Source organism: Manihot esculenta, chromosome 18, assembly GCF_001659605.2.
Source record: "Manihot esculenta cultivar AM560-2 chromosome 18, M.esculenta_v8, whole genome shotgun sequence".
Taxonomy (NCBI): Eukaryota; Viridiplantae; Streptophyta; class Magnoliopsida; order Malpighiales; family Euphorbiaceae; genus Manihot; species Manihot esculenta.
In genome coordinates, this window is record NC_035178.2 from 10434584 (window position 1) to 10458603 (window position 24020).

The 24020-nt window shown below is 25.8% G+C and overlaps 1 protein-coding gene across 2 annotated transcripts; it reads left to right on the plus strand.

Moving 5' to 3' along the window:
• The first annotated feature begins 2514 nt into the window (after positions 1-2514).
• On the plus strand, positions 2515-13122 carry LOC110605945 (E3 ubiquitin-protein ligase RNF170). Of its 2 annotated transcripts, none has more exons than XM_021744637.2 (4): positions 2515-2697; positions 3799-3998; positions 5381-5482; positions 12831-13122. In XM_021744637.2, exons 1-4 carry the CDS (start codon positions 2607-2609, stop codon positions 12900-12902), a joined length of 465 nt encoding a protein of 154 aa, XP_021600329.1. In that variant the 5' UTR covers positions 2515-2606; the 3' UTR covers positions 12903-13122. The 2 variants fall into 2 exon arrangements, with proteins under 2 accessions (XP_021600329.1, XP_021600328.1); XM_021744636.2 differs by lacking the exon at positions 12831-13122 and adding an exon at positions 4971-5173 and having other exon boundaries at positions 2519-2697; positions 5381-6061.
• Positions 13123-24020: the final 10898 nt, after the last annotated feature.

A 24020-nucleotide genomic window follows, 5' to 3' on the forward strand; every position in this document is an offset into this window, starting at 1 on the left:
AAGAAAATATAAAGTCTAAAGCTGAAGATATAGACATTACAGAGCTACAACTAAATATGATTTTGGGCAAAAACAAATTTTATGATTCAAAGCAATACCAATCCAAAAGTAATTTTGATTTGGAAGCACATATGATTTAAAACAATTTTAATTTAATTATAGTTTTATCCGGCCTGATTTGAATTTTTTTTTAACTATAATATTACACTATAAAAAAATTATAAAATAATATCAAAATTTTAATCGTAGTCGATATTCGTAAATAGTGACCGATTGGCGACCACAAAAAAGTGGTCGGTGTTTGACCTATCGCTAATTATTTAGTACTCAAAATCATTTTGATCACTATTTAATGACTAATTAGCGATCAAATATTGACCGTTAATTGAGTGTCTAAATAAAATAGACAACTGAAAATTTAGTGCTAAATTCGTCACTATTGAATCATTTACTAGTGAGTTCAAATTGGTCGTTGTTTAATTATAAATTGATAACTATTTTGATCGCTATGTCGTTATTGATTATGAATACTATTATGAAAAAAATTTAGTAATTTCTAAGTTCAAAGTTTAAATATAGTAAAATCTTGCTTATCAAAAAAAAAAATTATAAAACACAAAAGCAAAGGTTTTAGATGTAGTATTTCAAGTATTAGCGAAGAAAATAATTTTCCTTTCATTTGTGTCAGCATTTAATGTGTCTTTAATTGATTAAAAATTATAGAAAACATATGAAAGATTCATGCAATCTGAATCAATTAATTTTACATTTATATAATAAAAATTAAATAAACATATAAAAAAGGAAACTAAATGCATTTCTACATGGCAATAAGGCATTGTTTGATGGGTAAATGATAGCTAAAATGAGAGAAATAATGGCATTATAAAAAATGCCTTTAAATTTCTTAATTATTTTCAATTACATTTAAATTTGAAATTAGATGATTTTTAATTATTTAAGCTGATTTTAAGATTAGTTAAGAAAATCTTAAAATACATAATTTTATAAATAGATAGATGTTGATTTGAATTTACAATACATTATATTATTTATTAAAATTTATTAATACATATATTAAAATTATATCATAATAGTATAAGAAAGTTTTGGAGATTGAAATTTTATTCTGATAAATTTAATAAAATTTAAATTATGTTGAATTTTTATTTAATTTTCTTAGATAAATCTAAATTTTATTATAAATTTTTTGTATTAAAATTAAGTTAACGATTTAAAACTTTTCAATGGGAAGGAGAAAAATAAATTACTGCTCTTATTTTTAAGTATTTGTATAAAGTTTAGTAAACCTACAACTTAGCACCTTTAGATTTAAAACCAAACTATTTAGTTCATCACTTTTATAATAATACAAATTGCTCCAAACTTTTTTTTTTAATTTTTCAATTTACTGTTTCTTATTGTAAAATCAAAATGTCCTTAACTTGAAACAATTAAATGTTTAAGTTTTTATTTTATTAGTAAAATAGTCCATTAATTAAATTTTATAATTAAATAATTATTGTATTTTATAGTAAATAATGATATATTAATACAATCAAGGGAATATTGGTATCTTTATGTAATTAATGGTAAATTGGAAGAAAAATAAAATAAAGGGACCAATTTATATGTATTATAAAAAGTGAGGGTCTAAACGGTAAAATATTTATACATATAAAATAATTAAAAATAATATATCATTATAAAATCTTTATAATTATCGATACAAAATAAAATTTATCTACATGAAATTATTATTATTATTATTTTTAAAATTAAATATATCATTTTATAAAATTGATTTATATTTAAAAATAATAAAATATTATATTTAGCATTATATCTTAATCTAAATGTTGAATTTTTTTACAATCGAACATTTTATTATTATCAGGTTTATTAATTTAAAAAGACTCTAATTTTATAATTTTTTATATTTATAATTTCAATTTTTAATTTTAAATAAAAAAATCTCACTTTTAAATTTATTATAATTATAATAATTTTTAAATCAATTTTAATTATATTTAAATTAACTTATACAATATATTATATATAATAGTTTTATTATATAAGTAATTTAATTAATTAAAATTAAACGTATTTAAAAAATTCTGTGAAAAGTTTAAATTATATAATTAAAATATTTAACTTTTACGTATTTAAATAAAAATTTTAAATAAATGAAAATTTAGAATTTTAATCAAAATTTAATTTAAATTAATTAAATTATCATATGATAAAAATAATAGTACATCAAACTAATTTAAATATTATTAAAATTAATTTAAAAAATTATTATAATTATAATAATTTAAAATTAAAATTTTTATCTAAAATTAAAAATTTAAATTATAAATACAAAAATTCCTAAAATTGGGACGTACTTGTGCCAATAGGCGTTATTATTATTATAATTATAATAATAATTATTATTATAATTATTATTATTTTAATAATACTCAATTCACGAAATAAATAATATTTTACCGTTTAAAAATGATATTTCTTATAAAATGATTTCAAGAGGAAGGTAGAAATGAAAATTGAATACTTGGAAACTGGATAGATCGGGATTAAGGACGAATACGAGAAAGTAGGGGATGGACGGGCCTCCGGCGAACGATTGGTGCTCTGTTTGCCATGGACGCTTCAGGGTCCCCTGCCAGGCCAATTGCTCTCATTGGTTTTGCGGTATTTTTTCCTTTCTTCTTCTTCTAGTTTTCTGCTACAGTAATGCATGAACTATTACAAATTTTTTCTTTCTTCATATCGAATTGGAATTCTGCTTATTCTTCTCCTAAACTAGGAAATCATTTCAAATTTGTATGTGATATCGACATTAATTAATAGAAAATCTCATTTTCTAGAAGCATTTCATGGGTCTGATTTTGAATCTGGAGCTCGTTATTAGGTTATGTGCTCACATATTATGCTCATTCATCATCTGTGTAACAAAGTACCTGTTGAAATTTTGGTTCTTTCCAACAATCACTTAGTTTCAACCTGTTTGTTGAAGCTTCAAATTAACCCTTCAATTTTCTTTTAGTACTGGATTACTGGTAGGGATGCACACTTGTTTATGAAAATATGCCAATTTATTCTATGAGTTCTCTCTCTCTCTCTCTCTCTCTCTCTCTCTCTCTCTCTCTCTCTCTCTCTCTTTTTGCATTAATGTAAATTTTAGCCCACTGTTTGGAATAAAAAATTTCACAAGAATTTAATTCAATTCAATTCTTTCTATCAAAATTGTCTCGTTTGTAATGGAAGAATTCCTTTCCTTTTTAACTTATAACAATCTTCATTTTCAAATGAAATAAAATTATGCTTAATTTTGCAAGAATTTATTTGAATTTTTTTCTTGCAAGATTAATCATGCCAAAAGGAGGGTAAGAGATTGCAGGACCAATTATGTTTTCTTATGCTTTATCCTTTTGAAGCAGCTGTGTTTAATTATATAAAATGAAGGAGTAAATATCGCAGATGACAATATTGTAAATTTTATCATGGATATCGTTTACTTGTTTCATTGCAATTCTATGATGGCATCGGCATGTGACTGAAGAACCTTGGTCTTATTACTACTAAGCTCAAAGTGTAAAGTTTGTCTATCTTTGTTTGGCAAGCATATTGAAATAATATTTGAATGAATCTATGTTTTTTCAATCTATCATTCAACTCTTAAGTAGTTAAGTAGTTCTTTCTCTCTCTCTCTCTCTCTCTCTCTCTCTCTCTCTCTTCCCTTTCTTTTCTTTTTTTTTTTCTTCTTTTCAACTTCCTCCATATGCTTTTTAGGTGATTGCATTATGCTTGTTTGGCATCATGGATCTGCAATTCAACCTTGGAAATGCCCACTATGTCGTCGTCAAATTACATTGTTGGTCCCTGGTGAAACTTCACAAAGGGAGCATCATAACCCTGAGGTTGCTGAGATTTTGCAAAAGGTTCAAGCTTATAATCGTCTTTTTGGTGGACAAACTAGTGGTCTCTTTCAGGTTTGTGCATTTACTTGTTGTGATATCTCTAGCATGTTATCATCTAGCTATTATTTCCTGGAGAAAATAACCAGAACATGATCAAGATTTAACAACCAAAAATTGTAGTTTGATTGACACATAAATTTTGATGCTAATAAGGGTATGTCATGCATATAGTTTATTTTCTTTTCCCCTTATCTCCTCACTCAATACAGGCTAAACAGTTCCCATATTATGAATTAAATATAGATTTACCTGCTTTTAAACCATCCAGTCCATATTCAACTTTATCATCCATTTTTCCATGCAGTAGTTTTGTGCAATATTGTTGCTTTCCTAAACATTGGATTTGCTGGTTTCTTTGCTGAAAAAGAGAAATTTGTTGTTTCACTTCATTTTTATGTGGTCTCAGTTTGCACTATTTCATTTAGATTTTTTTTCAGTATGTTGATGACAAGGGAGGCATGATTTACATTGTCATCTACTATATTTTCTTTTTCTTTTTCTTTTTTTTGCTTTTCTCATCTGTGGATAACCTTTGTCCGAAAACACTCAGAATATGTTGGTACTGTGATTTGCAATGTCTTGCTGTTAATAACAAAAATTGCACAGTTGTGGGGATTTAACCTCAATCGTTTGTAGGAACTTTACAGAGTTTTACATTGAATTTGTTGGTGAGGTAAAGTTTGGCTTTGGTGAGGAAATTGATGTCTAGTTGTCTATTGATATCAATGTTACTTATTGCATTTATCATTTCATTGATATGCAAAACCATTTTGGAGCTTTACAAATAGTTTGAGATGCCAATTGTAGAAAGTAACAAAATCAAGTTTAGACTGTATTTTGATTTATTTTGTGGACCTGACCTTGTTCATATAATAATTCCCCTGTGCTTACTATGAATGTTTTTTTATGTTTTTCTTGTATTTTTTTTCTCAAATGTCTTGTCCATTTATAATTGATTTTTATGGTTAAAATTTTGTCCAACAGAACCAAGTAGTTGGAGTTTTCGGCATTGTCTTCTTCCTTGGACAGCTAGTTATGAAGTTGGGAGTTATCTCAAACACAGACACACGCACACATGCACAAATAGCAATAGAAGTAGAAAAAGGGTGGAGAAGAACAGGGCTGATTGGTGATATTAGATCATACAGTAACAACAACCACCAAGCCTTACTTCCAAATTAGTTGAGGTTGATTATTTGAATCCTTTTTCTCCATTCACCGCTATTTAGACCAGTTCCCGATTAATTTTAGAATGATGTTAGATTACAGCACACACAAATTTATAGGTTTTTTTTATCATATATTATGAATTCTTTTTTCACATATATTATGAAGTAGCTATTTAAGTGTGATGCTCGAAGCTGATTATGAAACATGTATCCTCTTATCCACAGAGAATGCAAGACATTCCCTTTCTGCTAAAAAGGTTGTTACGGGAAATTATGGATCCTCAAAGGTCACTTCCTCTTGTCATCAAGGCACGTGTCTCCATTGCAGTTAAGTAATTGGCAACTTTACTGTAAGAATTATGTTTTCCCTTGCTTTGTAGTCTTTTAGATCTCACATAATGTGAAGGGCTATAGAAAGGCTTCATTCCTGAAAGCTTGTAGAAAGCATAAGCAGCTGCAATTTTTCTAAAAGAATTACATGAGCATAAGTATGGATGTTAAGCATAATGGGTAGGAATTTTTGTTCAAGCTCGTGCTAAGAAAATAAGGATGACAAGCAGCTCAAGCCTTGATTTCGATCAATTGTAGCCTAGTGATTTTCTATATAGCATGCTGCCATCCTGTTGGATAGCTTAAAATCAAATGCAGTAACTTAGTGTTTTCCGTTGGTTATTGGATAAAGATAAGAGGTAGCTTTTTCCCATAATGATCTAATTAGAAATTGAATTCAATTATATATGCCTATTATTTAATAAAAAAACAGCAGCAAGGACTCATAGCTCGACCCATTTCCTCAGCGAATGAAGCATGGTTTGGATTGAGGTGGACAAGTGATGGAGTTTTTATGATTTTGACAACTCCACTGTTGAACCAATCTTTCTAATTTTATTTTATGTTTGATTTGAATGAGTTTTGATGAGATGGGTTATACTTTTTTTGTCATTAAATGGTCATTACCAATTTAAATTTGAGAAATATACTGGATGGACTATATGGTATAATAAAAATTATGATAATGATTAATGTGGATATTAGTTTCACAAAAGGAGCAATAAAATCAGATAAAAAAATATATAAATTATTTAAAGTAGAAAATAAATATTATATAAATCAATATACATTCCCTTCCCATGATTCCAGTGAGAGGTTAGAGAGCCACACCAACACCATACCAGGATGATCCAAGCTCTGCAAGATCGTCAGATAGTCATAGTTACTCTAAACTCTAGCATCTTGAGCTCCATTGAAAACTAGCTTCATGATTCATTTTTGAATCTCCTTCCAACATGTTACGAGCCATCACAATTACACTTAGAAATAAGATTTAGAAATAAGATTTTGAGAATGGAAAATTCAATTAAGATAATCAATAATTACATCTACAAGATTCCTTGGGTTCTGATAACGTGAACAAAATCAATAAAATTATCTATATTAGTTTTGAGAGCAAAACATTCTGAGTATTCAATTAATATAATCAAGAAAAATGATTACAGGTGTTATCTCAATTTTGTTTAGCAATACCAACTAACAAGTATGCGAATAGACAAATTGGCGGGTATAGTGTAATAAGATGGAGCCATTAGGCCAAGTGGGGACGGTGTAGATTAGTATGAACATATGTCATTAAGGAATCTCTGTATATATATATCTTATATCTTACCAACGTAGTATGGTGGGTTGAGTGTGAATTAGTGTGAACAGACATTACTAAGTAATGTCTATATATATATATATATATATATATATATATATATTACCAATTTAGTATGGTGGTTAAGCGTGGATTAATGTGATTAGATGTCATTAAGAAATGTCTACTAATGAATGTCTATATATGTATATATGTCTTACACCAATGTAGTATAGTATATATATATATATATATATATATATATATATATATATATATATATATATGTCTTAAGTATAGTATGGTGGGTTGAACGTGGATTAGTTTGAACAGATGTTATTGAGGAATGTTTATATATATATATCTTACCAATGTAGTATAAGTATGGTGGATTGAGTAATGTTTATATTGTGGATTAGTGTGAAAAGATGTTATTAAGGAATGTCTATATATATCTTACCAATGTAGTATGGTGGATTGAGTGTGGATTAGTGTGAACAGTTTCGTTAAAAAATCTATAAATATATATATCTTACCAGTATAGTATGGTGAGTTGAGTATGCATTATTGTGATTGCAATCCAGAACACATGTCATATATATATATATGGTAATATGTATATATTACCAATGTAATATGTTATGGTGGGTTGAGTGTGGATTAATGTGATCAGATGTTATTAAAGAATCTATATATATTTATCTTACCAATATAGTACGGTGTATTAGTCTGATTGCAATCCAGAACAAATGTCATTAAGGAATATATATATATATATATATATATTTCACCAATATAGTAAATGAAGCCTTCTGCCTTTCTCTTATTCTCTTTTCATTTCATATTTCATCCCCATATTTTATTCTCCTTAATTCTAACTCAATTGTGGTTTGTATAAAACATTTTCATTTGCTTTGGTGCTTTATGTTTTGTTTGTGTTACTTTTCTGTATTGATTGTTTATTATTTTTGTGCTGGTATTTTCTAAAGAGTTTTTCTTATAAATTTTTTTGTATTGATTTATCTTGGTTGGACTTCTCTATAGTTGAGTATGATTTTCATCCCTTGGCTTTCATCTTTTCATTAAAATTCTATTTGTTTATTTGTCTTTAGAAGAAAAGTTATTGTATTACCTTTTGATTTATTAAAGGGATCTCATTTGCTTACTCCAAATTAAATCAAATTAAGTTTATAACTTTCTTAGTTGATAACGTTAATTTATTAAAATTACTGTTAAACTGAAGATTGATTTATTATAACTATTGTTAAGCTAAAAATTAATTTATTATGTCAAATACTTGATGAGACTTTTTTTTTTTCTTCTTGGTATTCTTTCATATTTTCTTCTCTATAAATATTCTTCTTAACAAAACCAAGATTTCATCCACGTCTTGCCTTTATATGATTTTACATTGTCATTTCATAGAGAACATAATGCTATTACAATTATTTTTATAAAATAATGTGTAGTTGTAATATTAATTTTCTTACAATAATTATTTTAAATTAAAAATAAATTATTTAGTTAATTTCGCATGTTATGATAATAATGTTGGTCATAGCAAAGATTTTCTTTAATGATTAATAAAATAGTAATTAATAGATTTTTTTTAACTATCCAGATCTCATCAAAATGGATTTAGAATTGGTAATTGGTTCATAGTATTTAGATTATTTGATGAGTAATTAAAATAAAATTTTTGTGATTTTATTTATATAATTATAATATAATTTTTATTTATTCTTTTTAAATACGAACTATATCACACTTTGTTATTGCTTTTATGTATGGATAACTATTTATTTGATTCAAAAGAAAAAAAAAACTATTTATTTTTACTTTATTTTTAAATATTCATATACATTTACTAATAATTATTTATTATTTATAATTATTTGTACTCTAAACTTATGCATTGATAGATGTCAAATTAATAAAATCAGAAGAGAGATAATTATAAAAAATATGTAAGGAATTTGATATATGACACTTGCCTTACAATTTCTTTGTGCATTGAATACTAGCTTGTTGTTTGGTATGGTATATATTTTTTCTTGGTGTTATTTCACTTTTTAAGAATTATTTTTTTTATTGATCCATTTATGTTTTGGAAATTTTTACTCTTTTAATAATTGTTATAGTTTCGTTTATATTATATATGTATGAATTATATGAGATATGTAAATAAATAAAATCTGATTACAATATATTTTTTAATTGATTAAAATAATAAAGAGAAAAATGACATTATCCTACGGTTTTAGTAAATAATTCATACCTATAAAATGTAAATAAAATCATAATAATTATTAAAAAAAGTAAGGATTTTCAAAATATAAATGGATTAATAAAGAAAATAATTCTTAGTACCGAGAAAAAAATATACATACCATACAAACAAGTGTCATACATGGAGTTTCTTCTATATTTTTTATAGTTTTATCTTTTTTAATTTTATTAATTTGACATGTATATGCATTTAGAATATAAATAAATGTAAATAATAAATAATTATTAGTAGACAATATTTAAAAATAAAATAAAAATAAATAATTATACATATATAAAAGTACAAATACTGACAAATTGTGTTATAGCTTCTGTTACAAAAAAATAAATAAAATTTATATTATACTCATATATAATTAAATAAATAAAATTACAAAAGTTTTATCTTAATTACTCACTAAATAATTTAAATATTATGAGCACAATTGTCAATTCTAATCCATTTTGTTGAGATCAGTATAGTTAAAAAATCAATTAATTAATATTTTATTAATTATTAAAATTTTCTTTTCTATAATCTATATTATTATTATTATAGCTTGTGTTGATACAACATTAATTAAATGATTTATTTTTAATTTAAAATAATTATTTAAGAAAATTAATGTTACAATCGCTTACCATTATTTTATAAAAATAATTGTAAAATTAGCCTTCTAATAAAATCTTTATAGGATTATGTTTTCTATAAAATGATAATATAAAATCATATAAAAGCAATATTTATAGAGAAGAAATATGGAAGAATTTTACTAACAAGAAAAAAAAAGTCTCATCATGTTAAAGTCTCTGACATAATAAATTAATTTTTAGCTTAACAATAGTTACAATAAATTAATCTTCAGCTTAACAATAATGTTAATTAATAATTAATTAACGTTACCAACTAAAAAAGTTATAAATTTGAGTAAGCAAATAAGATCCCCTTAATAAATCAAAAGGTAATGCAATAGTCTTTTTTAAAGAAAAATAAGCAAAGAGAATTTTAATGAAAAGATAGAAGTAAGGGATAAAAATCATACACTCAACTACAATAAATTAGTACAAAAAAAAATTATAAGAAAATTTTTTTAAAAAATACCAGCACAAAAATAACAATCAATACAGAGAAGTAACACAAACAAAAAATGAAGCACTAGAGCAAATGAAAATGTTTTATACAAACCACAATTGAGTTAGAATTGAGGAGAATAAAATATGTGGATGAAATAGAAAATTAAAAGAGAATAAGAATAAAGAATGCTTCGTTTACTACATTGGTGGAATATATATATATATAAATTCCTTAATGACATCTGTTCTGAATTGTAATTAGACTAATACACGCTTGATTCACCTTATTATATTGGTAAGATATATATATATATATATATATATATATATATATATATATATATATATATATATATATTCCTTAATGGCATATATTTTGGGTTGCAATCACAGTAATGCATGAGACATCATACTATATTGATAAGATATATATACATTCCTTAATGATATCCACACTCGACCCATTATATTACATTGGTAAGATATATATATATATATATATATATATATATTTCTCATACTAATCTACATTGTCCACATTTGGGCTGATGGCTCCATCTTATTGCACTATAACACAGAGGATTGCCCCACAATCCTAATTTGTCTATTCGCATGTTTGTTAGTTGGTATGCTAAACAGAATTGAGATAACACCTGTAATAATTTTTTTTGATTATATTAATTAAATACTCTGAATGTTTTGCTCTCAAAACTAATATAGATAATGTTATTGATTTTGTTCACGTTATCAGAATCCAACGAATCTAGAAGATGTAATTACTTATTATCTTAATTGAATTTTTCATTTTTAAAATCTTATTTTTAAGTGTAATTGTGATGGCTCGTAACATGTTGAAAGGAGATTCAAAATGGATCATGAAGTTAGTTTTTAATGGAGCTCAAGATGCTAGAATTTAGAGTAATTATGGCTATCTAACGATTTTGCATGGATCATCCTAGTATGATGTTAGTGTGGCTCTCTAACTTCTGACTGGAATCATAGGAAGAGAATGTTTTTCAATATTGATTTATATAATTTTTATTTTTTATTTTAAATTATTTATATATTTTTTTATTTGATCTTTTGCTCCTTCCGTGAAACTAATATCCACATTAATCATTATCGTATTTTTTATTATACTATTTAGTCCATCAAGTGTATTTCTCAAATTTAAATTGGTAATGACCATTTAATGACAAAATAAGTATAATCCATCTCATCAAAACTTATTCAAATCAAATATAAAACAAAATTAGAAAGATTGGTTCAACTGTGGAGTTGTCAAAATCATGGAAACTCCATCACTTGTCCACCTCAATCCAAACCATGCTTCATTCACTCATGAAATGGGTCGAGCTATAAGTCATTGCTTCCGTTTTTTCATTAAATAATAGGCATATATGATTGAATTCAATTTCTAATTAATGAAAAAGAAAGACCAAAATAAAAATATAAATTGAATTATTAATTTTTTTTATTTAGAAAAATGAAAATTTCTTAATTTTTATGAAAACCATTTCATTTTATCATAACTTTAACTCATGGATAAACATTGAAATTGATGACTGGATTTACTCAAACGGTCCACGGGGAGACAGATTTAAATAAATTTATTTAATTGTTTTCTTATGAAATATTATTTTAGAAAAAACAGAAAGAGGTTATATATGCATATACACGCAAGAAGTAGCTGTAATATTATAAATAAAATTCGAATCTGATATAATTTTTTAAATTTAAATTTGATTATAATTATTCATCCTATTAAAATTTGGTCAGATTGAGTATCCAAAAATATTCGATCCATCGCATTCCTAACTATAATAGTTAAATAAATTCAATTATTGATTAAATTTAAATATAATTATTATTAAAAATGAAATAAATTAAAATAAAAAATTTTTGGAATTTTAGTTGAAAATGACAAAAAAAATTGTCTAGTTCATAATATATGAAATATTTTAAAAAATAAATATAAAATTAATGAATATCAATTATATATGTTTTGGGAAAGATTTGTAATGAATAGCTATGATGGTTGTATCGGACTTTATTGAGTGTTATATTTATTATTGAGTGTTATATTCATTTTTTTTAGTTAATTTTAATATAATTTTTTGAAAATTATAATTTTAGTAGTAGCAAACAGCCAATTGAGAATTAAAATTTATCTAATTAATAAAATATTAGAAATTATTTAATTATTTTATAATTTATAATTAAATTATTAAGTCTCCGTAAATTATAACATAAGTTAATAATATATCTTTTATGATTATTTATTTTATTTTATTTTAAATTCTACTTTTTTTCACTAATATATTTTAATTAAGAGCTTCAAATGCTCAGAGGAATTTTTATATTGCTTTATAATATATATATATATATATCTGATGCATTTTATTTAACGTGTTGTATGTCTTTAATATTTTCTATTTTGTGTATCTTTGTGTAATAATAATAATAATAAATTATTATTATTTATTTATTAAATATCACATATTTTATTAAAATATAAAATTATTAATATAATTTACTTACGACTATTTATAATATTTAGATGAGTATATAAAATATAATTTAATATTTAAAGTACTTATTAAATATAATCAAAATAATTTATTTTTAAATGTAAAGTTTTGAAAGTAACATCTAACAGAAAATTCAAGTTAGATCTGATAAGTGTTATTTATATTTTAGCTAAACACGGTGGCAATAGAGATGGATGACGTAGACCACTCGAAAATGTGTTTGTCTCCCCCTTCTCAATGACTCAATCAGCTCTTTCCTTCACGGTTTCACTCTCTGCCTCCCTCTTCTCGATGATTGTGCATGTACTCAGTTTCTTAATATTAGTATTTGGATGATTTTGCAGTCTAAGATAGTTAAAAAGCTTTTAGTGTGAATAAGTCAATTTGGATTAGATTAGACTTTATCTTTTGGTCCTAATAATGATTTTATTATTTTAATAAATTTTAATATTATCATTGTACATTAAAAATGGTATAATTGAATGGTTGATAAAAAAATTAAATAAATTTAAAATTATGAAATAAATGGAATAATATTATTAGATATGTTATTAAATTATTAAATATCTATGATAAAAAGTTTGCTAAAATTAGTGAAAATATGAATAATTGTTGAACAAATTAATAAAATTATAATAAAAAATTAATCTTAAAAAATAGCATTACATTAAGTGCTGCAATTACATTTCTGATTTATGAATACACAGAGAGCAACGAATATTTTATCCTAAGTGTCTCTGTCCTCCTCCGTGAAGTTGCTGAGGAGCTGCAAGTAATATGAGACCTTGCGGAGGCAGGTTCCAGAGTTTCCGGGCATGTATTTTGATCAATTTACGATGTGGTGTCTATTGTGTCATAGTCTTACTAATATTTTAACTACGCCGTCGACGCGTGGACGATCTTCTGCCACGCATACGTGTGCTTAATTAGATTGGTCGCAAGCAGCTGACATGGACGTATTCGCTTATTTTTAAAAAATAAAACAAAACAAAACGTCGCTTTGTTATAATTTTAATTTCTAATTTTTATTGCCACATGTTGTGACACATTATACTGTCTAGTTGATTATTTGTAATGAGAAATTATTATTTAATTTTTATAATTATATGAAAACATTTATTAATTAATTTTTATTAATTTTAATCATTAAATATATTATATAGATAAATTTATATAATATAAATTTATATTAATAATTGATAATTAATTTTTAAAAAATGTAAATAATTTTTAAAAAATTTAATAATTAGATTATGATATTGAAAATTATTTTTTTAACTTCTTAACAGCTAAATTTATAAAAATAATAATTAATAAAATTGTTAAAATTTAAGTTATTTTTAATATATTTTTATAAAATTAGGTTAATTATTAAACTTTTTATATTATGAAGATTAATTAATAATTTTTTATTAAAATTTATCGCGTTAATACAATGTCATGGGTGAATAATTAGAAAATAACAATTAAGTATATCATTCATAATTAAAATTACTTTTTTTCTTATATTTTTTTAATGTATAGAAGGGTGATTTAATGTGAATGTTTATAAAAATAATTTGTTTAAATAAATTATGAGAAATGAAAGAGATATTTTATTTTTTTTAAATGTTTATATAAATAGAAAATTTTTAATTTAAATATGAAGTGTTTTAAAGAGATATTTAAAAAAAAGTTTAAAATAAATAGAATTATATTATAAATCAAAAACTTAATTTGATGGCATGGGTGTGATTTAGATACAGAAATTGTCTTTTGATAAATATTATTTTTTTAAATTTAAAATTTAAAATGTTAGTAAAACATATTTAAAAAAGTATTTTTCAACCATTACAAATAGACGTTTAAATATATGTGTTTAAGAAGGTAATTTCAACGGTCATAAATAGTTACTTCAATATTAATATATTTTATTCCGACAGGCAATCTATATATATATATATAACCAATGTAATATGGTGGGATGAGTGTGGATTAGTGTGGTTGCAACTTAGAATAAATGTCTTTCAGAAATCTATATATATATATATAACTAATGTAATATGGTGGGATGAGTGTGGATTAGTATGATTGCAACCTAAAAAATATATTATTAAGATATATATATATATATATATATATATATATATATATATATATATATATATATTACTAGTGTAGTACGATGAGTTGAATGTGAATTAGTGTGATTGCAATACAAAATAGATGTCATCAAGAAATTTATATATATCATCAATGTAATATGGTGAATTGTGGATTAATGTGATTACAATCCAAAACAGATATATATTACTAATGTAGTATAATGTGAATTAACGTGATTCCAATCCAAAACAGATGTCATTAAAATATATATATATATATTTCACTAATGTAATAAATAAAGCCTTCCTCCTTTCTCTCATTCTCTTTTTCATTCTCTATTTTATCCACATCTCTTCAATTCTAACTCCCGGCCTTACCTTTACATAATTTTACATTGTCATTTTATGGAGAACATAATGCAAGACTAATTTTACAATTATTTTTATAAAATAATGGGTAATGATTGTGATATTAATTTTTTTATAATAATTATTTTAAATTAAAAATAAATTATTTAGGTAATTTCGCATCAACGCAAGTTATGATAATAATAATATAGTTCATACCAAAAGTTTTCTTTAATGATTAATAAAATATTAATTAATTAATTTTTTTAACTGTACAGACCTCGTCAAAATTAATTTAGAATTGACAATTGTGCTCATGGTATTTGGATTATTTGGTGAATAATTAAAATAAAATTTTTGTGATTTTATTTATTTAATTATATATGAATATAATATAATTTTTATTTATTATTTTGTAATGGGAACTATAACACAATTTATTAACATTTTTGCTTTTATATATTTACAACTATTTATTTTTTTTTATTTTAAATATTCACACACATGTTTACTAATAATTATTTATTATTTATAATTATTTATACTCTAAACTTATGCATTGATAGATTTCAAATTAATAAAATCATAAAAAAATGAAAGGAATTCGATATATGTCATTTATCCTACAATTTCTTTATATATTGAATATTAGCTTGTTGTTTGTATGGTATATATTTTTTTTCTTAGTACTGTTTTACTTTTTAAGAATTATTTTTTTTATTGATCCATTTATATTTTGAAAATCTTTACTCTTTTAATAATTGTTATAATTTTGTTTATATTTTATAGGTATGAATTATGTTTTATAATTAAACATAACATGTTGGTAAGGATGACCAATGGCATTGGAGCATTGATTTATGCCATTTATATATTCATATATTATATTTTCCATGCAGAAAGACATAAAGTCTTTATGCTCATCTTTTTATTATCCATTTTGTATATCTTCGTGGCAATTGAATCTATTCTTTTTATAAAGAAAGTTAAACAAAATTTTTATAAATACGTTACCTGTCACCATTATTGCATACGGCATTACCTTTATTACTTCGATAATTATAATTTTCACTTTTTTTTTAATATCACTTTTAATTTTATTAAATTCTTGAACTAATTTTAATTAGTATATGAGAGTTTATATATATATGCAAGAATATCATGTTATATTTATATTTATGTGTTTATATTTAATAATTCAGTGGGTGATTCTTCAAATGAAAAATGCACAATCCATCTTGCGTGTATGGACTTCAATAAACTTCTTGAGTATTTGTAGCTGGCTTATTTTTGGTTTTTTACGCTGATCTATATATTGCGGTAAGTTCTTTTTCAAATTATTGCTTTTTTATTTTAATTTAGTAGTGTATATTTGTGGTAGCTTTTCTTTGAATTATTTACTAAACCTGCAAGACAATGTTATTTTTCTCTTTATTATTTTAGTCTATAAAAAAAGTATACTGTAATCAAATTTTATTTATTTAGAGATTCTATATGATGTTGGAGCATGTTTTTTGTTAGCAGAAATTAGTATTATACTTTATATATCATACTAAAAAATAATAAAATAGTATTAATAAATCTGTTAGAAAGGAAAATAAGCTAGAAGCAGAAAATAATCTCGTCTTTAATTATGTCATTGATATCAATACCATTTATCAAGATATTGAAAACCAAGAAAAGGTGGAAGAAGATGAGAGAAAGGTAGCTTGCACTGATACCATATTAACTAAATGATTTATTTTTATCTTTCAAAAAGTGAACATTATAGTACAACTAATTTAGTTAATATGGCATCAATGCAAGCTGCATCTCTCTCCTCCTCCACTTCTTCATCTTCAATATCTTGATAAATGGTACAAGTATCAATGATATAATTAGGGACAAGATTATTTTATGCTTTTAGCTGATTTTCCTGTCTAGTAGATTCATTAATATTATTTTATTGTCCTTGAATACGTAATACTAATTTTACTAATAAAAAATATGCTCAAACTCCATATGGAATCTGTAAATAAATAAAATCCGGTTACAATATATTTTTTAATTAACTAAAATAATAAAGAGAAAAATGACATTATCTCTCGGATTTAATAAATAATATATATAAAAAAAAATTACCAGAAATATACACTATTAAGTTAAAAAAAATAAATGATTCAAAATAAAAACTTATCGTAATATCAAAATCAGAGCATAACAAACGAAAAATAAGCATGCTACAGATACTCAAGAAGTTCATTGAAATCTATACAAGCGAAATGGATTGTGCATTTTTCATTTGAAGAACCACTCACTGAATTATTAAATATAAACACATAAATATATTATTATAATAATTTATGCCATATAACATGATATTCTTACATATATATATAGACTCTCACATACTAATTAAAATTAGTTCAAGGATTTAATAAAATTAGAAGTGATACTAAAGAGGAAAAAAAGTAAAAATTATATTTACCATAATAGAAAAGATAATATCGTATGCAATGATGGTAACTATCGAGGTAACGTATTTATAAAAATTTTGTTTAACTTTCTTTCTAAAAATAATAGATTCAATTACCATGAAAATATACAAAATGGGTAATAAAAAGAGCAGACTTTGTCTTTCTGCGATTGCAGGAGAATATAATATATGAATATATAAATGGCATAAATCAGTGTTCCAATGCCATTGGTCATTCTTGCCAACATGTTATATTTAATTATAAAAAGTAATTCAGACCTATAACATATAGACAAAATTATAACCATTATTAAAAGAGTAAAGATTTTCAAAATATAAATGAATCAATAAAAAAAATAATTCTTAAAATGTGAAACAGTACTGAGAAAAAAAAATATATACCATACAAATAACAAGCTAGTATTCAATGCACAAAAAAGAAATTGTACGGCAAGTGCCATATATCGAATTCCTTCCATATTTTTTTAATTTGACATCTATCAATGCATAAGTTTAGAGTATAAATAATTAAAAAAATAAATAATTATTAATAGACATGTATATAAATATTTAAAAATAAAATAAAAATAAATAGTTGTATATCATAAAAGCAAAAATGCTAAAAAATTGTGTTAGAGCTTTTATTATAAAAGAATAAATAAAAATTATATTATACTCATATATAGTTAAATAAGTAAAATCTCAAAAATTTTATTTTAATTATTCATCAAATAATCCAAATATCATGAGCATTATTGTTAATTTTAAATCCTACCCTAACAATACTATTATTTCATGGGGAGTCCCATCTTAATTATATATGAGGAGTCCCATCTTCTTTTTTGTGGAAGAGTTAACAGTCAATCCTACCCTAAAAATACTATTATTTCTAAAACATTCTTAATTAATGCTTTTCCTAATCTCTTTCAGGCTAAATATCAATTTTATCTGTTTTGAGAAAAATTTGTAATAAGTAACCATTATGGTTAAAGATATTTAGAGTATCTATTTAATTTTTTTTTAGAATGAAGATTAAAAATTGAGGAGTAAAATATTAAATCTCTTAAATTTAGTTTGATGTATTTACCATCAAATTAAGCATGTGAATACTCTATTTGACTTTATTGAGTGTTATATTTAATTTTTTAAAAAAATTTTAATATAATTTTTTTAAAATTATAATTTTAGTAGTAGCAAACCGTAAATTGAAAACTATTTAATTATTTTATAATTTATAATTAAATTATTAAGTACCTATAAATTATAACATAAGTTAATAATATATCTTTTATGACTATTTATTTTATTTTATTTTAAATTCTACTTTTCTCACTAATATATTTAAACCAAGAGCTTCAAATGGTCAGAGAAATTTTTATATATTTGTGTTTTAATTCTAATTTTTCTTATATTGCTTTGTAAAAAAAAAAATCTGATGCATTTTATTTAACATGTTGTATGTCTTTAATGTTTCTTATTTTGTGTAATAATAATAATAATAATAATAATAATAATAATAATAATAATAATAATAATAATAATAATTTTTTATTAAATATCACATATTTTATTAAAATATAAAATTATTAATGCAAATTATTCACGACTACTTGAATACATAAAATATAATTTAATATTCAGAGCACTTATTAAATATAATTAAAGTAGTTTATTTTTAAATTTAAAGTTTTGAAAGGAACATTCAACAGAAAAATCAAGTTAATTCTGATAAGGGTTATTTATACTGTAGCTAAATAGCTAAATACAGCCAAGAAATCAATGGATGACAACTATCTATTACTAAAAATGGTATAAAAGTTGAAAAATATGCGTCACTAGCTATAGCTGGTCAAGAAATTCCCTAACACCAAGCTATATCTTGTATCAATTTGCATAAAAATTGAGGCATTAACTCATATTTTTTTTCAAATAAATCTTGCATTAAATTCAGAAATTAACTTTGAAAATTATTATTTTAAATGAATTAAATAATTTTTTATTTGAAATAATTTCAAATCAAATTTAATAAAATTATTTTAAACTAATTTTAATAAAGATTAATTTATGATAATTCTGTTATTTTAAACTTAAAATAGATTATTTTCGAAGTGAAAACTGAAAGTAATTTGCTTCCACCAATCAAAAAACTACTATTATATTGTTAGCTATTCTTTTTAACAATAGTCATCATTAAAAATTAATTATTTTTTTTATTTATTATTTTTTTATTCAGAAAAAAATTGATATAATATATAATTGAGACGATTGTGGTAGTCATAAATCCATAAAAAAAAAATTAAAAAAACAATTTATACCCAATTAAATAAAAATTCAAAATCTATTATGCAATATAAAATAAAAATTTTATGCTAATTAGATTAATGTATATTTAATTAAGAAGTAAAATAACAAAAAATAGAATTTTATAAAATAAATTATTTTTAATTTTTACTGTGAGTTAAATCTTTAATAAATTCTTATACTGACAAATTCATAACAAGCCAACAAATCAAAAAAACAAACATTTGTAAATACTTCTATAATATCCAAAGTTTATTTGAATAATATTTTTGTGTATTAAAGAAATGCAAAAAATACAGAGATTGAAAATCTAATTCATATTTCGAGATTTCAAATTTTGGGAAGAATATATTATGAGAATAAGATTTTTTTTTAAAAAAAAAATTAGTATCTAAGTTAAATTATTACCAAAATAATATATATTGTCAAAGAATAATATTAGTAAAAGTAGTAAACTTACTTTGTATTTACAAATTAGAAATTAAAAGAAACATACTAAATATACAAATCATGGTTGATAACATTATTAATGTATTCCGGCCTAGAAGCAATATATTGAACTATACGCATGTTTCTTGTTATTTTATTTCTTTTCATTTTTTTATTGTGGATCTGTCAATAATTTATTAAAATATAAAATATTAATAAATAATTAATTAAAAAGTAAATAATAAATTATGGAAAAAAATAAAAATAAATAAATAAATATTTGTTACATATAAAGGACCAAATAAAGTTATCACTTGTAAAAGATAACTTGTTATGAAAAAAATAAATAAAAAGATGGACCCATATGATGGACCAAGTAGAAAGCAAGATCTATCGTGGAGCAGGAGGATGAAAGGATTTATCAAATGGCGCCGTCTGTGGGGAACGAAAGGGATTTTATTCTCTCTAAAGTTTCCAGATCCACCCATTGAGATCCACATAAAGTATGAAAGTTTGTGCGAATAACCCAGCTGAAGAGAAAGATTCATTGTGTTAAAAAAAATATTTTGATATTATTTCAAATAGTTTGTTTTAATATTTATTAGATTTTATCACGGCTGATTTTTCTTTGAAACCTGGTGAAGCAAAATTTCAGATCGAAATACTCGTTTATGGGTATAAATTTTAATCTTTTCTGTAGTAAAAAAAAAAGTGAGTAATATATACATTTGTTGAAATTGTGAGATGGCCGTATATATATGGCCAAGGGAAGAGGGGCAGATCGGCTGTAAAATCCTAGGTTAGCAAGTTAGAGAGAAAATTAATAAATGAAAAATAGGCGAGGTCGGACTAACATTTCAGGTTGGATAGGGCATGAGGTCGGATGAGACACGATTCATAGCCATCCAACTCGGTTGCAGAGCAGTGCCCCTCAAGTATCGGAGCAACCTGGAGACAATAAGAAATGATCAAATATCTAGGCAGGTCGAGGTGGATAAGCTCGGACTCGGTATGTCGTCCAACTCGAAGACAAGGTGAACTGAGATACCCAGGTCGGCATGGTCGACATTAGTCCGTCTGACTATCGAGAGAACGACTGATCAAGCACCACTAATAAGATCGTCAATGGTTTCGCTGGTCGGAGTAGCAGAACTGAAAAGAGCTCGGACAATAGCAGGTCGGCCAAGTATTAAAATTATAAATTTTTCAAGACGGAGTTTGATGGGATTGGAGAAAGCCACGCGTCCACATGATCCACTCATAGGTGGTCGACGTGGCTCTTGATGGAGGTAAGTATCCAAATTCCCTACAAATATTACAACGATGCCATTGTAAATGATTTGTTAAAAGTAGCTTGCACACAATCCACTCCTGCTGCAAACAATTAATTATTATTCATCATCACAACCAGACAAATTTCAAAGTTGAGAGCTTCTTATCGCTACTTTCATTTTACTTATCATTTTACAGTTATTATTAACTACAAAATTATAAAGTTTGCATATAATACTTAAAATTAAACTTACAAAATTTTACATGTTCAAGCATAATATTTTATAAATTGAAAGTTAAAAAATAAAACTAAGTGACATGTGCGATATATTATTTATTGATGAATATTATTGAACTAACAACGAGTATCATCGTTATATACGCTCTGTGCAAGCTCTTATTTTGCAGAAAAATCCCGAATCTCGCTCAAAGACCTCAGGAAGGCTCAAGAAACGGCCGGCGAAGATCTCCAAGATCTCCCGGAGCAAAAATGGCCAGTGAAGATCTCCAAGATCTCCCGGAGCAAAAACGGCCGGCGAAGATCTCCAAGATCTCCCGGAGCAAAAACGGCCGGCGAGATCTCCAAGATCTCCCGGCGCCACAAAACCGAGCTGAGAGGATGAAGGGAATTATTCTTTCACTTTTATTAATAAAAAATAATATTGTATGCTCACAGCAAACAGCGGCATACAAGGACAACACGCAAAAACAACTCATAAGAACATAGTTCCGACCTCACATAAAAGATTGGGGCACGGGACCATAAATGAAAAGCTAAACTCCGACCTCCCAAAAGAGCTCGAGTCATAAGGAAAAGAGACTTTGATCTCACACAACATCCAAAAGCGCCAAAGTGCCATGCTGACCTCAAGAGGGTGCTGGAATAGAAATAAAAGAATTCGAATCTGACCTCTCGAAAGAGCTCAGATTACAGGCCAATAAGACCTCAATCTCGCAAAGTAACTAGCATATAACGAAATTAAACTAAGTCGCCCCAACGCCTGTATCATGTAACAATGCGACCTGCTAAAGGCCGATGCAACGCTCACGGCGCCAAAGCGCCAAAGCACTATGCCGACCTTAAGAAAATGAGCTCGGTACTGGTAAACCCAATAGGCAGACCGAATTAAGGCGAGGCGAATCCTAAGTAAAATGCATACCAAAATACAGAGCCAAACAAAGAATCAGGGGCAATCATAAAAGGCACCGACCTTGAGAATTGACCGCTAGCACTAAACCAGCTCAACTAGCCTAGAGAGAAGTCTAAACAGTAAAGAGCCCGCAAAACGCTCGAGGGTAGACAGCCCAGAAAACACTCAGGGGCAAAAAACCCAACTAACTGATACATACACGAGAGCCAAATGCTCAGATAAAGAATCAAGGAGACGGGAGCAACGTAAAAAGCCAAATAAACCATTCTGAAAGATCGAATGGGGCAGTAGAAAGCCCTGACTCATTAGGATACAAAAGAATCAAACCGCAGTATGGTCAAATCCAAAACAGATAGTCCGATCTCTTCAATCCAGGGTCGATCTCCCCAGAAGCTTGGAGGGGCCTCATATCCGGATCGGCACGGCTATAAGTCTATAAAAGAAAGGTTAAAGCCGAACAAACAAGCAGTCAGACTGAAACATAGCCCGTATAAAGCTCGACAAGAAGATAAGAAATTAAGTCCGACTTCACAAAAGAGCTCGGGGCACCAAAGTAAAGAAAACAAAACTTCGAACTCCGGAGCTCGCGATACAGGCAGCATCACAGGCTATGGGCATAAAAGCCTAAGCAAAAAGCAAAGAACCGAGCTCCCAGCTCGGATGAACTCGCAACATGAAAACACTCAAATAGAATAAAGCTAAGTATAGAAGAAATAACAGAGAACCGAGCTCCCTCTACGAAAAGGCCCACAAATGCAGGAACGCATAAAAGGAAAACGACAAAAGACTGAGTTCTCTATCCCAGTGGAGCACACGGCTCAAACCGCACTTGTAATACCCGGCTAGACTCCGGTATCGGAATCCCTACCGTCCGGTGGGATCTCGGATGTCGAAAACCTCTAGAAGGGAAAAACCATGTTTTTATAAAATGTTTAATGTATTTTATGATTTTAAGTAAAAAGGAAGTTGAATTTTTAAATGAAAATAGCCTTGGAGGAAGATGTAGGTTCGGCCGCCGAACATGCATGTGTTTCGGGTGTGCCTTAGCCCCCGAAGGCATAAGTGAGGGAAACCAGGTTCGGTCGCCGAATCTTATGTTCGGCCGCCGAACATGGCATGCATACGGAGGCATGTTCGGCTCCCAAATGTAGCCTGGCCAGCCATCTATAAAGGGGTCCCTTAGCCGAAATGGGCGAACTTTTCTCCCCATTTTCGGCCAAGGTGAGCTCTCCGCTGTCCCTCACCAATTTTTGAGTTCTTCCTTTAGATCTTTCAAGATTTTCATGAGTTTTCACTTTGTTTTGAAGATTTTGAGCATT